We start from the raw sequence: 17,854 nt of genomic DNA on the forward strand, positions 1-17,854 counted from the left end.
TACGTCAATACCACCGTTTTTATTATTAGATCTTTGATATCTTTGTTGAATGTCTTGATATATAACAGGAGGTGCTCCTCTCATTTCAAACACTTCTATTTCAAAGTGTTCTTGGCGATTCTTATATATTTCTTTTCCAGATGAATGTTGGAATCAGTATATCCATAAAATAAAAAGTCCTGCTGGAATGTCAATAGGGATTAATTTGAAGAAGAATTAATATCTTTTAAATACTGAATCTTTTCATTCAGGAATATAAACTGTTTCTCCATACTCAATATTTGTACGTCCTTCAATAAAGTTTCATAGTTTTATTCAATGTTTTATTCAGTATAGGTATATTATGCAGTTTTATTCAATGTTTTATTCAGTATAGGTATATTATTTGATCATTTGTTCCTAAGTGCCTTATAGTTTTTTTATTAATGTAAATTATATCCTTTTTCTATTATATTTCCTAATTTATTATTGCTGTTGTATAGGAAAGCTATTGATTTTTTTCATATGTTTATTTTCTAATTTACCACATTGTTAAACTCTTTCATAAGCCACAATCATTTTTTAAGGTGTTGGCCTTAGAAGTTCTGGATAAGTAATCATATCACTGGTAAATAATGGCGTTTTGTCCCTTCACATGTTGATGTATACCTCTTATTTCCTTTTCTTTCTTATTACAACAACTAGGTACTCCAGGATTGTTTAATAATAACACTGGTATCAGCTAGGTTTATCTCAATCCTGACTTTAAAGAAAATGCTTTTAATACTTCACCATTAAGTAATACTACTGTAGGTTTCTGAAGACTTTATCAAGTTAAGGATGTTTCCTTCTCTCTTTATTTTTTTTAATAATTTTTTGGCCACGCTGAGCAGCACGTGGGCTCTTAGTTCCCCGACCAGGTGTCTAACCTGTGTCCCCTGCTTTGGGAGTGCAGAGTCTTAACCACTGGACCGCCAGGGAAATCCAGGATGTTTCCTTCTCTACTTCACTTAAAAGAAGTTGTTGTTGTTTTTTCCAATCATAAAAAGGTATTGGAGGGGCTTCCCTGGTGGCGCAGTGGTTAAGAATCTGCCTGCTAATGCAGGGGACACGGGTTCAAGCCCTGGTTTGGGAAGATCCCACATGCCGCGGAGCAACTAGGCCCATGAGCCACAATTACTGAGCCTGCGCGCCTGGAGCCTGTGCTCCGCAACAAGAGAGCCCGCGATAGTGAGAGGCCCGCGCACCGCGATGAAGAGTGGCCCCCACTTGCCACAACTAGAGAAAGCCCTCGCACAGACACGAAGACCCAACACAGCCATAAATAAATAAATAAATAAATAAAATGCAGTAATCAAAAAAAAAAAAAAAAGGTATTGGATTTTATCAAAGGCTTTTTTTTTTTGGTATCCACTGAAATGATCATTTCCCCCCTCTTTGGTGTATCAGTGTAGTGAATTGCATTAACAAATATCCTAATGTTGAATCATCCTTGCATTACTTTTAATACGCTGATTCAATTTGCTAATATTTAATTTAGAATTTAAAAAATTTATGTTTATAAGCAAATTTAGCCTTTGGTTTTCTTTTTTTGTTGTTATTGTCCTATGCTTGCTTACTATAGTATCAGCATTATGCCAGCTTCATGGAATGAGTTTGTTAGATCTTACCATAAGACCATCCTGGCCTCTTTTTTTGTGGGTAGATCTTAAACTATTTTTTTTTTCCAACTTTTTTCCATGGTTGGTGGTCTATTTAGGTTTGATACTATCTTTAAGTAAATTGAGATAATTTATATTTTCCCTGAGAAATCTAAATTTAATACAGATTTAATCCAGTTGTACATAATATTCTCTTAATTCTTTAATAACCTCTGTTTCTGTAATCATGTTTTCTTCTTATTTCTAATATTGTCAGTTTGAGTCCTTTTCCCTTGAACAGACTTGTAAAATTTTAATCTATTTTATTGGTCAATCATCAGCTTTTGATTTTGGACATCTTGATGTTTGTTTTTTATTTTATCAATTTCTGTTGTATATATAAAGAATGAATAACAGTTCTTACATTTTACTTAGGTTTATTTTGCTTCTCTTTTTCTAGCATCCTGAGTTGAATGCTCTAATAACTTCATTTCAGTTTTTCTTGTTTTCTAATAAATGTGTTTAGGTTAATAAATTTTCCTCCAGTTATCACTTTTTCTGCATCTATCACTTTTTATAGCATTTGGTATATAGCATCCACATTGTCATTACTTTAAAATAATCTGGGACTTCCCTGGTGGTGCAGTGGTTAAGAATCCGCCTGACAGTGCAGAGGACACGGGTTCAAGCCCTGGTCCGGGAAGATCCCACATGCCGCGGAGCAACTAAGCCCATGCACCACAACTACTGAGCCTGCACTCTAGAGCCCGAAAGTCACAACTACTGAGCCCGTGATCCACAACTACTGAAGCCCGCGCACTGCAACTATTGAAGCCCACGAGCTCCAGGGTCTGCGTGCTGCAACTACTGAAGCCTGCGTGGCTAGAGCCCGTGCTCTGCAACAAGAGAAGCCACCACAATGAGAAGCCTGTGCACCACCACGAAGAGTAGCACCCCCAGCCGCAACTAGAGAAAGCCCGTGCACAGCAACGAAGACCCAATGCAGCCAAAAAATAAATAAAATTTTTTAAAATAAAAGATAAAATAAAATAATCTGTTGTTTCAGTTTTACTTTCCTATTTAACTACAAATTACATGAAATTTCCGTTTTGATTTCCTCTTTAACTTAAAAGCTATTTCAAAAAGTGTCTTTAAATTGCTTTTAAAGTGAATAGATTTTTTTGCTATATTTGTTGTTAATTTCTAGTGTTAATGTTCTGCAGACAGTTTAGGTCATAAGATTTCTAGTCTGAGGAGTTTATGGAAATTTCCTTTGCGATATATTACACAGGAAATTTTAAATCATTTCATGGACATTTGAAAATAATGTATATCCTTGGAAAGTCCTACAAGAACACAGATATCTATTAATCAAGCTTATTATCCAAATCTTTATTTTTCATCTAATTAATATATCAATTTTTCTATAATTTAATTATTCCCTTCTGGTTGTTCTCTCCATTTGTAACTTCTGGAATTCCTACTTGGGTCAGTATCAAAACTCCTAGAGCTATTCTACTTGTCATTTAATATTTTTTCGTATTAACCATATTGAGAATAGAAGAACAATGATTTAACTTTAGAATCCGAATGCCACTGAGCATGTGAAATCATCTGGTGATTCATTGCATAAGTACTGGCCAAATGATAAAATTTAATAGGTTAAAAGAACTGCATATATTGCGATGCAAATGACCAAATAGCAGAACACTGAATTTTATGAAACTTAAAAAGTCAGCTCAGCCAAATATTTATTAAGCATCCTGTGAATGGCACAGGCACAGGGTAGTAGAAGCTACTTCCCTGCACTCACACAGATCTCTTGTAGAGACAGAACACACACCAATGCAAGACAGTTAAGTAACAAAAAAGGCAGCACACACTTCCATGCCAAAATGAATGGCCCCAGACAGTGAGTGCTACTGCAGTTCAGTGAGTGGGGAGATGGGGGTTGTGGACACAAGATTGCTTATGTAGAAACCTAACCCCCTTTGTTTTTGGCCAAAAAGGAACTTATTGTTAGTTCATGAGTATATGATACCTCTTAGGCACAACCTCATGTTCTCTTGGCCTCACCTTCTCTCCTTCCAGCTGTCACTGCTGTGACCAGATCTCCACAGGCTCTGACTAACATCACACAGGCACAGTCTGACAGCTCCTTACCTCACACTGTGCCTCTTGCCTCCTGCCTAGGGACCTCCCAGTTGACACCAAAGTGCAAGACCCTTAGTTGGCTTCCAATGTCCAAGACCCAGAAATATGGGAGAATTAACGTGCCATGATATGAATCTTGATCAGTGGGAAACAGCAACCAGTGTATAAATTCTTCACCCTTCTTTTCCTCAAGTGGACTTTCCTCAGATGCAATTTATGTGGCTTCTTGGAGGACTGGCCCTTGTGATCAAACAATTGTTCTTCACAGCAGCTGGCTCAGGAATGCAAAATTTGATTTGTTCTCCCTCCTCCCCTGTCTATTCCCTTTGCCCCTCACTCCTGCTCCCTGGTCTTTCACTCCCAATTAAAGTGGTAGCACAAAGCTTTTTGGCTCTGCTCTTTGGGGGATCCATGCTTTGACATCCTGAAGCCGAAAGTCCAAGTAGAGGTGATACAGGGTCTCAAAGTCTGTTTCCAGGATTTGGCTTTTCTCCATGTTTTGCCTGTTAGTTGCATTCTCTGACAGCTCTCCACTGATGGCACTGAGATGGCCCCAGGAGCCTCAGATGTGAGCCTTCTAGGCTCATATTTCATGGGAAAGAGTCCTTATCCCTGATACCTCAGATAGAAGTCCCAGAACTGAGAGTTATTGGCTTCATTTGGCCTAATAGATCAGTGGCCATCCCTGAACCCATCACAGTGGCCAGGAGAATGTCATGTTCTACTTGTCTTCAGACTATATGGTGGGTCCCAAAGGAAGTACATGGATAGAGAGTGGGAGAGGAATGGATGCTCAAACAAAAATCAGAACTGTTGCTGGAGGAACGGGAGTGGATGTTGTTTAAAGTAACACCAAATATCCAGCACAGACAGGAAAGGTAGAGGCGGAAGAAACCAGACTTTCTGGAGCCCCAGTAGAATTCTCCTCAGAGAGCTTTTAGGTTTTTCAGAAACCAAAAGATTTTGGCTTATACTGTGCCAAAGAATTCTTTTGTTCCAAGGTGGATAGAAATACTGGTCTATAGGCAGGGTCTATTTCCTTCCTAAAAGACAAAGTATTTCATCTTCAGAATACCAAACAATTGAAGAACACTCCATTGAGTGATAAAAGCAATTGCACACACACTGACAGGGCAATTCCTGTGTGCAAAGCACTATACTAGGCTCTGGGGTTCAGCGCTAAATAAGATAGGTTCCAAACAGAATTCCAATAACGTCATTTTCCAACTGAAAAAGCACTCAATATCTTCCCATCCATTAAAGGCAAAATCTCAATTTCCTAACCCAAGGCCCTTGGTAATCTGTCTTCTGCCTACCCAGCCTCCTCTCTAGAATCTCACCTTCTGAACACTAGCCACTCTGATCCACTTACCCTTTCTCAAATATTCTGTGTTCTTTCTTTGGATTAGGCAACCGCAGAGCAAAGCCATCAATCAGTCTATGTTGATTGACTATAAGGCACTACAGAGCTCATGTGCAAAGGTACAAAAAAGTGTAAGGCATGGTACCTGCCCTAAAAAACCTTGGAATCAATCCAACATAGGAGACAGGACATAAACCATGCAAAGTTAGATAACCTAAGAATTAAATAACACCAAGGCATGAGATTCTGAGAGACATTTTGAAGGAGGGAATGGCAAGTTGGGAAGACTGTATCTGAGAGAAGAGTGTGTTAATAATATTTGTTTATAGTTTACTCAGCCATAAAAAGAAACGAAATTGAGTTATTTGTAGTGAGGTGGATGGACATAGAGACTGTCATACAGAGTGAAGTAAGTCAGAAAGAGAAAAACAAATACCGTATGCTAACAAACACATATATATGGAATCTAAAAAAAATAAAAAATTTAAAAATGGTTCTGAAGAACCTAGGGGCAGGACAGGAATAAAGACACAGACATAGAGAATAGACTTGAGGACACGGGGAGGGGGAATGGTAAGCTGGGACGAAGTGAGAGAGTGGCATGGACATATATACACTACCAAATGTAAAACAGATAGCTAGTGGGAAGCAGCCATATAGCACTGGGAGATCAGCTCGGTGCTTTATGTCCACCTAGAGGGGTGGGATAGGGAGGGTGGGAGGGAGACGCAAGAGGGAGGAGATATGGGGATGTATGTATATGTATAACTGATTCACTTTGTTATACAGCAGAAACTAACACAACATTGTAAAGCAATTATACTCCAATAAAGATGTTAAAGAAATAATAATATTTGTTTATAGTTTAAAAGTAATTTCACATATTTTCTTACTTGAGCTGAATCAAATTTACATCAGCTATAAGAAGCAAAGGAAGAGGAGGAGGAGGGGAAGTGAGAGGTCAGGAGAGGAGGGGAAAGGAGAGAGGAAGGGAGGAAGGAAGCAAGACAATGTGAACATCTATGTAGGGTTTTACCTTTCACAAAGAATTTTCACCACCATGATGAGGCATCATCTCATTTGATTCTCACACAGATCAGAGGGTAATTATTGCATCTATTTACTATATGAAGGCTAAGACCCAGCACAGCCATACTCAACTAATATCTGGCAGAGCAGGACTCAAATACAAATCCTCTGGTTTCAAGCTCCTAATTTTTCTACTACACTCAACTACAGCTGAGATAGGAAATGGGAGCCACATTGAGTACATTCTATGTCAATGCAAGGACGTGCAAAGTCAAAAGGGAATATTTCAAGTAGTTACCAGTAAACAGTGTGGAAAGAGGCAAAAAGATCAAGGAGAAAGAGCACTGAGGAAAGATGATTAGAACTGTTTTGTTTTGCCTTTTTTTTTTTAAGCATTCATTGGTAACCTTTGAGTCAGACCGAATGTTAAAAAATGAAGCAATAGATTGGAAATCAAGGTTGTAGGCATCAATATAAATCACATGTTTAAAACATCTGGGCAAATTCTAGAGTGAAACTTAAGATCAGAGTCATGATCAGTGAAGTATTTGGCACACAATATGCAGGATGCTCACACAAATTGAAGAGGAAAACACAAAGACATCTAATGGAAACACAGAGAAAAGGCGTGGATAGAAAATTCATTGAAAGAGTAATACAGGTGCTGATAAACATGTGAAAATATGTTCATCTTACATCTATTCAAAGAAATCCAAATTAAAACAACAAAGAGATGCCATTTTACTTATCAAATTATCCAAGAACAGAAAAATGTAGTGAAACAGACATGATTATACACTGGGAGTATTAAGTAACACAATCTTTCAGGAAAGTGGAGCATTATGTATTAGGAGCCTTAAAAAAATTATCTCTTCTCTCTGACCCAGTAAATTCACGTGTAGAACTATCCCAAGGAAATAATCAAGGATGTAGTTAAAGACATATATTAAAATGTTTGATTAAATATGATTGTTTTTAATACAGAAAAATTCTCAACATCCTATGTGCTGAGCAATGATTAAATAAATTATTCTAAATCATAGAACGTAGTCATTAACAATGATGATTATGACAATACTTAGTGTAAGGGAAAATAGAAACAATGTAATGCTAAATGAACTGCAGATACAAAACTGCATATGCAGTAGAAACTCATTCAGAAAGAAATGGAGCAGAATACTTACAATGGTTATCACTGTGTGGTGAGATTAAAGATGATTACTATTTTCTTCTTTATTTCTATTTTCCAAATTTTCTACAATGAGCATTTCCAGGTTTTATAATGAGAGAGAAGCCCTGATATTTTAGACTCGAAAACATTTGTTTTTTAAGAAACAAGTTCAGGTTTCCTTAAAAGATGTTAAATTGGTATTTTTGTTGAGAATATGTTCAGCTGTAAGTCATGAATCATTTAACGTGGATTAAAAAGTAGACCTAACCCAGGCAGTTACTAGGTTTGGTCAGAGCCCTTATCTCTATGACTATCTTGCATTCTCTTCATGCTTATAAAGAAGGCTGCTTCAACTCCTGCCATTAGACGCATGTTAAGGCAGGGAAAAGGTGCAAGTGTCCCAGTGATGATTTTAAAAAAGATCCCAAATTATTTGACATTCCTCCCTTGAGAGGTAAGGATCTATGTGCTTTCTTCTTGAATCTAGGCAGGCTTATGATTACCTCAACCAATAGACTATAGCAATAGTGGTGTTTTATAACTTCTGAGGCTGGTTCATAAAAGGTCATGCAGCTTCCACGTGGCTTTCTTGGAATGTTCGCTCTCCAGAAACTCTCTCTTGGGATGCTTCCTTTCAGAACCAGTTGCCGGGCTATGAGAAGCCCAAGCCACAGAGAGAGTTCAGAGGCCATGTGTAGATGCTCCAATCAACAGTGCCAACTGAGCCTAGCCTTTGGGTCATCCCAGCCCAAATGCTACTCATGTAAGTAAAGAGGTCTCCAGGACTTCCCTGGTGGCGTGGTGATTAAGAATCGCCTGCCAATGCAGGGGACACGGGTTCGAGTCCTGTTCTGGGAAGATCCCACATGCCACGGAGCAACTAAGCCCGTGAGCCACAACTACTGAGCTGGTGCTCTAGAGCCCGCGAGCCACAACTACTGAGCCCATGTGCTACAACTACTGAAGCCCATGCGCCTAGAGCCCGTGCTCCACAACAAGAGAAGCCACCGCAGAGAGAAGCCCGCGCACCGCAACAAAGAGTAGCCCCCGCTTGCCGCAACTAGAGAAAGCCCGCGCGCAGCAACGAAGACACAATGGAGCCAAAAATACATAAATAAATAAATTAAAAAAAAAAAAAAAAAGGCCTCCAGATCCCTTCTTTCCAATTCAGGAGCCACTGGCCACATGTGGTTATTTAAATTTACATTTAATTTAAACTAAATAAAATAAAAGCTTCAGTTCCTCAGTCACACTGGCCACTTTTCAAGTGCTCAATAGCTACATGTGAATTGGGGCTACCATACTGCACGGCACAGATATAGCATCTTTCCATCACTGGAGAAATTTCTATTAGATGAATCTGCTCCCGGTAAGGCCTGATTGTTTTCCCAGCTGATGCCTGTTTATGTCTCATTGGCAAAACAGTGTCACGATGCCACTCCTACTGCAATGAAGGCTGGGAAGGTACGTATTTAGCTCTTATAGCCTCTTTAGTCAGGCAGACAAGAGGAAGGGGAGAGGGCATGGGAAATGGGTGAGCTAGCAACAGTGTCTGCTACAGTTGTGTGTGTGTGTGTGTGTGTGTGTGTGTATATTTCTCTCTCTCTCGCTCTCTCTCCCTATATATATATATATATATATATATATATATATATATATATATATATATATATATCCAGAATTGCAGGACCATAATATGTATTTTATAAAATAGAATTATGTATATATTTCTATTTTAAGCAGAGCTGCATAATAACAGATGCAATCTATGCTTTAAATTTATGTATCATTACAATAGAGCATTTTCAATTTTCCTTAACATAGTGTGCAATGGATGAAATCCAGAATTCATATATTTAAAGTGATAACATTGGCTCACGGAGACTTTAAATAAATGTTCTTTGTACTTAAAATGTTGTGAACACTGTATCACTCCTAGGATTTGCAACTATAATCTCTGGGTGAGATCAAAATCCTCATTCTTGGCTAATGGAAAGAAATTTCAAAATTTTGTTTGCATTTTTGTTCATCAAGATAATAGGGAGAGAGCAAGTTATAAGAAGATGTTCTCCTATCAGACCAAGTTGCTTCAGTGAAATTGCCTGTTCCAAAGATAAATGGGTTTGTTCAATGTTATCTAGTTATCTTGTAATTACAAATGTGTGTGTTCCCATCTCTCAGAGGATGTATGGCCTTCCTCTACTAATCCATATGAGAAACCACACTGAGGTTCCCTAAGTCATAAGTGCGTGCTTTCCTTTGAGAAATGTTTCGTAAAGAATTGGTATACTTGGCTTTTAATAACTAATGATTAGTTTTTAATTGTTCCTTATTCATAATTTTTTAAAGGTGCATGCTATGGTTTATGTTGCATGACTATCTAAAAGAAATGAATAACCATAATGATAAGAACAACATTACATTTGTATGTTGCCTAATTTTCAAAAAAAAGTTGGTTCCCTAGAAGTGAAATGAGCCTTAGTAAATACAGATCATGTGATGGTGATTCTTCCATAATCTTGTCTCAGTTTACAAGGAAACAGAATGCGAATTAGAACGTTTAGGACACATCTCTCTCAGAAATCAAGGTGAGCTGTGTGTGTGTGTTTATATGTGTGAATGAGGTAATAATTCAGGACACTTTCAAGAACTGTTGGAACTTCTCTCTCTCTCTCTCTCTCTTTTTTTCTTTTTCCTGCACCACGGGCTGCGGGATCCTAGTTCCCCCGCCAGGGACTGAACCCGGGCCCCAGCAGTGAAAGCACCGAGTCCTAACCACTGGACTGCCAGGGAATTCCATGGAATTTATTCATTTACCAAACAACCATTACCTTTATTGTAAAGCACCACTCCAGAAATTGGAATGCAATGATGTGAAAGGGAAGGGCTGTGATTTTCAGTGACTATCACTTGGCCAGAGAGAGGAATACCTGTTGGTTGTGATACCACCTGGAGCTTAATATCAAATTCTTTTTTTCCTCCATAAATTTAAATATCCATTTATCAGTCTACTCCCCTGCACAATTCTAAAGTAAATGTTAAATAGCAATAGGTCATATAAAGGGTCCTTTAAAGGGCAAAACTTGAATAAAGGGAATTTTATACCTTGTGACTAGCAAGGATGGAAGGATATGAATCTGGTTTTCTGTTTATTTGCAATCTATATTTGAAAAAGAACTACACTGTTTATTTTAGGGGCATTGAGTTTTAAATATGGAACTTTTTAATTGAAAGAGTTAAGAGATTAATCCAATAAATATTTATAGATGAGAGAACTAAAAGCTGAGAAATGGGTGAAATTCAGATTTCCCAATATCTGCTCTTCAGTACTTTTTCCTGTGTGCCACAGGGCCTCACTGTGTGTGTGTTGTATTTATATTTGGTTTGAAACCCTCTCATACCCTTGAGCTGAGCAGCAATAACTCATAAATGTTTTATATCTAAATTTCTGATTTAAAAATTCTATTTACCACTACTAATATTTAATCAATACCTATTTAATCAATATTTGACTGCTCTCAAATTTTAAACCTGGGATTATAGATTGGGGGCATTCAGAAAAGAGAATCTCTGTCTTCCCTTTAGAGAATTCTTGAAAAGTATAGATAAACTTTACAAAATTACAATTCATCTATCTTTAGTTAGACATATTAATCTCAGACAAGCATAATATGCTCCTCTAATTATAGTGATATATTTTCCAAATTACAAATCAAGACACATGGCCGATTCTTGGTCCTGCAATTCTGGATGTTTGGTACAGTAATATTACTTGCCTAATGGTAAGAGAAATTATGCTCTGGAGCACACGAAAAATCAAGTGTTCTTCTGGGTAAACCATTCCCCAAATATCCTATATTCTTGCAATTTCTGCGCTCAACTAAATATAAAATTTAAAAAAAACTCATTTTTAAAAAACAAATGGAATTAATATTCATTATAGAAAACAAAAAAAAATACAAATGAGCAAAAAGAAGACAATACTGAACGAATAATATAAATTTTTTTGATGCAGAGGAAGGCGCGTTTTAATTTTAAATGCTTCCGTACTTTCACAACCAAATCTCACTCTTCCTCGTTTACAACTGAAAAACCCAAACACTAGGAAAGCAGAACTTGAGTAAAACTTCTATGTTCTTTAAAAACGCTGCCTTCGTTTTAGGAATCTAAACTAGTACAATAAACAAGAAATCGGTCACCTGACCACTCCCACCCTCAGCCTATTTCCCAAACCCATCTTCCCTCCTCCTCTCACACACTTTGGGACTTTAGAAATAAATATCCTTTTTTCAGTTCGGTTTCTTCTAAAAGGGGAGGAGAGGGGGACAAGAGAGTCAGTTTGGGGAAAAAAAGCTACGACGAGATTTCGCGTCCATAAAGCGAGTTTGTGCCCGAGGAGCACAACTGGTCTACACAGCTGGCTTCGCGAACACCCCACGCCTTGGTGAATTGCGGTTTAACTTCCCTATAGCAGGTTGAGAGTGCCAGCCCCTCCGTTTTGAGGGGAAGGCAGCGGCCCAACTGGTGTTTTTTCCAGGAAGCACTCCTTGAGTGCAGAGGAAAGGGGAGAGGGGAAGGCCAGGCGACGGGCGTTTCATTCATTGCTCCTCTTTCTCCCCCTCCTACCCTTCCCTCCCCCTAGACTTTCTCTCCCTTTTCCCCGAGAGAGTTTGACGTCGGTCTCCTGGATACCAGACAGCCAATCGCCTGGTTGCTATGGGAGAAGCATGGCCAATCAGGCGTCGTTGCTACCTGTGAGTAATATTTTTAGACGCGAGGGAAGGTTGGTTCCGCTCCCAGTGTAACTTCGTGTATTTCTCTGCTGCAGGTTGTGGAAAAGAGCGCTTGCCCGCCCCCTTTGAGTCCCTCTCTTTCCCCGCTCCCTATTTACTCGCCCATATTTCAACTGAAAATTATCTTAAATGTACAATACAGGAAGGCACCGTGTTTATTATGTGTATTTATGTTAAAGTAGGCTCTTGAAATACACGCATGCTTACATATATATACTTCGATACGTACGCAATTTGGCATGGAGGCCTGGATTGGGACATTCGGAATAAAATGTGATTCTTCTTAGTCTCAAGCCACCCCCACGTCCGAGTTGCTACCGGGTCGCACGGGGAAGTCTGATGTGGGAAGCGGAGGCAGTTAAACTGTCAGCTGGGCGGGAGGTGTGACCAGGTGGTCTCTTCCCCAACCTCAGCCTGGCACGGCAGCTTTGGGTTCTGCGGTTGCCCCCCCCCCCCGATGGCAGTTGGCCTAGGCCCTTGAGGTGATTAATATTCAATTAATCGGGTACACGAGTCCCCGTCACAGTTCGCCCTTTTTCTAGGCTCTCCTGGGTGCACTGGAGGCCGATTTGGTAACTCGTCCACGAGTGGGATTTTCCTCGGCCACAGTCCCACTCGGGTGGGATATTCTTTGTAAATTCTCCCCTCCCTCTCGGGGTCTTGGGCTCTCCTCCCCGTTTTCCCCAGCCGCTTCGCCCCCAGCTTCACTCCCCTCCCCCCTTCTCCCCGGCGCTCTCTGCCTAGACTTGAGTCAGCCATCCCAACCCACTTCTGTCGCCCTCACTGGCACGTCTCTCCCCCAATCCCTTTCCAAACCTTCTCTTAATCCCGCCCACAGTGACTACAGATCATCAGCTCATTGGCCACCCTGCAGCCCGAGAGGTGTGGCCTTGTCCACCCGGCCCTCCGCCGCCCGTCAGGACATGGGCCGGCGGGACCTGGCCAATGGCGTCCGGGGGCAGGGCAGGGGCGGAGCCAGCCGGCCAGGGTCTCCTTTGCAGGGTGGGAGGGCGGGGAATGGTGACACCGCCTGGAGCTGTGTGACGCGAAGCGGGCGCGCGCATCCCTACGGGAGGGGATGGGGGCGGGGAGGAGAATATAAAACGAGAGGCGGGGCGCGCGCCGCGGCAGAAGGAGCGAAGCTCTGGCCCGGCGCGGAGTGGGCGCTCTACGGGGACGCTGGGCCGGGCACCGGGCTGTGTGGAGAAGTGAGCGCGCTTGCCTGACCCCGTCCTCGCCACTCCGAGCCAGAAGGGGCGAGCTCCTGAGGCCCTCGTCCTCCGCAACCTCCGCCCGGCGGCGTCGGCGTACCCTCGGCCCGGCCAGCTCGCAGCCGCCTACCCTCCCGTGCCCCCGCCCTGCCGCCCCTTGTCCGCCCAGCGGCCGGGTCTGTGGTGTTAGCAGCCCGTAAGTATCGAGGGGCGGCGGGCGGGGTCAGGAGGAGGAGGGGCTGCAGCGGCGTAGAGCCCCGGGCCTTCGGGGCTCGGGACGGAGGCGTCGAGGCCCGCGCGCGGAGGGGAGCCGCTCCCGACACCCGGCCTGAGGCGGCTCCAAGGGGCCCCGGCGCGTCCGGGGGCCGGAGGTGGGGCCGGCCGGCGCGTCGGGCTCAGCCGGGCCGGGTGACCGGGGAAGGGCGGCCGGGGGCGAGCTGACGGGAATCGGGGATTGGGGCGCCCGGGAGCAGCGGCTAGCTCGAGGGGAACGCTGGGGTCCGCGGGGCCGGTGGCCGCCGGGCCCGAAAATGGTGCCGGGGATCCGGTGCTCCCCGGGCTCTGGCTGGGTCCCAGGAGCCTCGGGGCGCGGGGGGTGCAGGGAGCGGCAGGTCGGGTTACGGCGGGGGGAGGGGAGCGGCTGACCCGGTGCGGCCGGCGCCGCGACCCGCCCGGTGTCCGGCCCCCGGGCCCCGAGTGGTTGCTTTTCCATTTCTCGTGGCCTTCCTCCTCCTCCTCCTTGGGGGAGGAGACTTGCTTAGGCTCCGAGGGCTGTGAGCAGAAATCTAATGAGACCCAACTGGCTGTTTATGTAATTCTTCACGCTCCTGTCTTTAAGGCGTTGCTTTGAAACTACCTTCCGCCGAATCTGAATTTCGCTCGACTGCACCTTCAAGCATTTTGGCTTAATCAGCTGCCTTTGCCAGCACTCGGGCTTTCGGCTTGGAAAGTGTAGTTTGGGGGAAGCCGGGGATTCTTTTCCCTTTGTCACCACGAATGTGGAAAATGAGACATGGATTAATACCAACTTGATTTTTTTTAATGTCCTTTAAAATCAACCTCAGTGTACAGATAGATCTGCAAATATCTTGTTTGCCCTTGGTCTTTTCTTATCCCCACCCAGTGCTGATCCAGCAAACGTTTAAAGGTCGACCTTATCGTAATGCCTCTCTGGCTGTTCTCTTACCATGAGGGAGGGAGGTGGCTTTGAAAATCAGAATAAAACTCAAGAAACCCTGCCCTTTAAACAGAATAATCAGTAAAGTTTGAAATTAATTGTTTCTTTTGTTATACTTGATACCCAAGACGTATTTTCAGATTTAGAAAAATACACATTAAAAAGAAAAGCATAGAGAAGCTTGAGTATTACATTATGTGCCCTTAGTATATTTAAAACGGCAACTGTGTAGGATAATTTGGTTCATAATTGTTGTTCACTAGGATGGCAATTCATTTTGTATTTAGTTCCTTTAACTTTACTATCATGTACTTTGGAAATTAAAATAATCTTCCTAACTTCTCAAATTTTGAAATGTTTAATGATGAAGCAGATTTAAGCAGTATATATCCAAAATGAACTGAAATACAGAATTCACTTCTAAGTTGATGAATAAGAGTATGAGCAACTTCTAAAACTAGCATGTATATATACATATATATGTGTATGTATATAGAGAGGTATGCTGAGTTTAGTTTCCAATAAATATTTTGAGAATTGCAGGAAGAAAAAGAAGAAATATGCTGTTATATTCTGGGAATATTTTTCCTCTTAGAACTCTATTCAGAAACAGAAAGTAAATAATAGGGTTTTTTTTTTTTAATGTTGTTTTAACTGAAAATCCTGTTTTCCCTTGAGATTTGGATCATCAATAAATAATTTTCAATTGTAAGTTCCTATATTTTGTGCTGATTATATTTTTCAGACTTTCTAGCCTATTAGACTTTTTCAAAAGTGAAATTACTCTGGGGGTAAAAAAAGGTTGTGGGACTTAACATTTATCTTATGTGGACATGTCTCCTTTTGTTTTGTTTGTTTTAAGGAACAAGACCACTCAAGGTGAAGGATATCTACTAATACCAGCACTTTGAATGAAAATTTGTTTCTCTGCCACAAACTGAACACTTTTTTGTGTGTCTTGGGGAGGGAGTTGAAACACAAACCTAATTTTGTGGCATAGCAGCTATGCAGCTTGAAATCCAAGTAGCACTAAATTTTATTATTTCATATCTGTACAATAAGCTTCCCAGGAGACGTGTCAACATTTTTGGTGAAGAGCTTGAAAGACTTCTTAAGAAGAAATATGAAGGGCACTGGTATCCTGAAAAGCCATACAAAGGATCAGGGTTTAGATGTATACACGTAGGGGAGAAAGTGGACCCAGTGATTGAACAAGCCTCCAAAGAGAGTGGTTTGGACATTGATGATGTTCGTGGCAATCTGCCGCAGGATCTTAGTGTTTGGATCGACCCATTTGAGGTTTCCTACCAAATTGGTGAAAAGGGACCAGTGAAGGTGCTTTATGTGGATGATAATAATGAAAATGGATGTGAGTTGGATAAGGAGATCAAAAACAGCTTTAACCCAGAGGCGCAGGTTTTTATGCCCATAAGTGACCCAGCCTCATCAGTGTCCAGCTCTCCATCTCCTCCCTTTGGTCACTCTGCTGCCGTAAGCCCTACCTTCATGCCCCGGTCCACTCAGCCTTTAACCTTTACCACTGCCACTTTTGCTGCCACCAAGTTCGGCTCTACCAAAATGAAGAATAGTGGCCGAAGCAGCAAGGTTGCACGTACTTCTCCCATCAACCTCGGCTTGAATGTGAATGACCTCTTGAAGCAGAAAGCCATCTCTTCCTCAGTGCACTCTCTGTATGGGCTTGGCCTGGGTAGCCAGCAGAAGCCACGGCAACAGCAGCAGCCATCCCAGCCACCGCCGTCACCACCACCGCAGCAGCAGCAACAGCAGAAAACCTCTGCTCTTTCTCCTAACGCCAAGGAATTTATTTTTCCTAATATGCAGGGTCAAGGTAGTAGTACCAATGGAATGTTCCCAGGTGACAGCCCCCTTAACCTCAGTCCTCTCCAGTACAGTAATGCCTTTGATGTGTTTGCGGCCTATGGAGGCCTCAACGAGAAGTCTTTTGTAGATGGCTTGAATTTTAGCTTGAATAACATGCAGTATTCTAACCAGCAATTCCAGCCTGTTATGGCTAACTAAAAAAAGAAAAGATGTATGTACAAGTTAAAATGCTCGGACCCAAGGGGGATTTTTTTTTTTATAACCTCCTTGAGGATTTTTTTTTTTTTTATAACCTCCTTGAGATTTTTTTTTTTTAAGCTTATAGTAAGGATACATTCAAGCTTGGTTACAAAAATAAAACATGCATCATTTTTCATTGCCAACCAAGCACAAAGTTATTTTATACTGACTGTATATTTTAAAGTATACTCTCAGATATGGCCTCTTACAGTATTTAAGATATAGCAAGGACATGGCTGATTTTTTTTTTTATAAAAAATTGGCACTAATAAGTGGGTTTATTGGTCTTTTCTAATTGTATAATTTAATTTAGTACAAAGTTTGTAAAATATCAGAGGATATATATATTGTTTCTACGACATGGTATTGCATTTATATCTTTTTACTACAGTGATCTGTGACAGCAGCAGCTTCATGTTGTATTTTTTTTACTGAAATTGTAAAATATCCATCTTAAAGACATCAACTATTCTAAATTGTGTACAGGATATTCCTTTAGTGGTGGAATTAAAATGTACGAATATTTGCTTTTTCAAAAAAATGTATTTTCTGTTAAAGGTTTAAAGATTTTTGCTATATATTATGGAAGAAAATGTAATCGTAAATATTAATTTTGTACCTATATTGTGCAATACTTGAAAAAAACGGTATAAAAGTATTTTGAGTCAGTGTCTTACATGTTAAGAGGGACTGAAATAGTTTATATTAAGTTTGTATTAAAATTCTTTAAAATTAAGAATGTTTATCGTGGTCTTTGTTTTTAAGCCTTTGCCAAAGATATAATTCTGGAATTATGATGTTGTAAATGCTGATAAGGCAGAAAGATCTGACTCATTGAATCACAAAGGAATAATGGAAAGCTGTTGCTCCACTAGTGCACAGATAATAGTTTGCCCCGTAAAAAGTTGTCCTAAAGCCTGCTTGGGACGGCTTTATTGTGTTTAGCAACTAACTCTGTTCATCCACATCTTGTCTCCCCACTATGGGGGTGGTATGCTAAGGCAAGTCAACCCTATTAAAATGTGTCATGCTGACATCTAAGACAGAGTCAGGTGATAAAATGAAATTCACTCATGTAAACTGAGAGGATTTATTTGAAATGTATATGGAGAAAGAAACCATTGGATCAGTTTTCTATTTCTGCATGGGAGATGAATAGCTCAGAAAACTTGCTTGACGAAGCAGCTGACCTAACTATTTAAAAAGAAGATTTAGGTCTGTTTTTACTAATCCTTACACTGAGTTTAGTCATTGT

At 41.0% G+C, this 17,854-nt stretch overlaps 1 protein-coding gene across 1 annotated transcript; it reads left to right on the forward strand.

Moving 5' to 3' along the window:
- Positions 1-13,240: 13,240 nt before the first annotated feature.
- TOB1 (transducer of ERBB2, 1) lies at positions 13,241-17,338 on the forward strand. The gene is made up of 2 exons (XM_082372632.1): positions 13,241-13,536; positions 15,380-17,338. The coding sequence occupies exon 2, from the start codon at positions 15,523-15,525 to the stop codon at positions 16,555-16,557; it is 1,035 nt and encodes a 344-aa protein (XP_082228758.1). The 5' UTR covers positions 13,241-13,536; positions 15,380-15,522; the 3' UTR covers positions 16,558-17,338.
- The last annotated feature ends 516 nt before the right edge of the window (positions 17,339-17,854 follow it).

Source organism: Balaenoptera borealis (assembly GCF_965194805.1).
Source record: "Balaenoptera borealis genome assembly, chromosome: 20".
NCBI classification, from domain to species: Eukaryota; Metazoa; Chordata; class Mammalia; order Artiodactyla; family Balaenopteridae; genus Balaenoptera; species Balaenoptera borealis.

What these genes read in the sequence shown, in the direction of transcription:
- TOB1 (XM_082372632.1), top strand. Translation starts at nt 15,523, where the DNA reads ATGCAGCTTGAAATCCAAGTAGCACTAAATTTTATTATTTCATATCTG.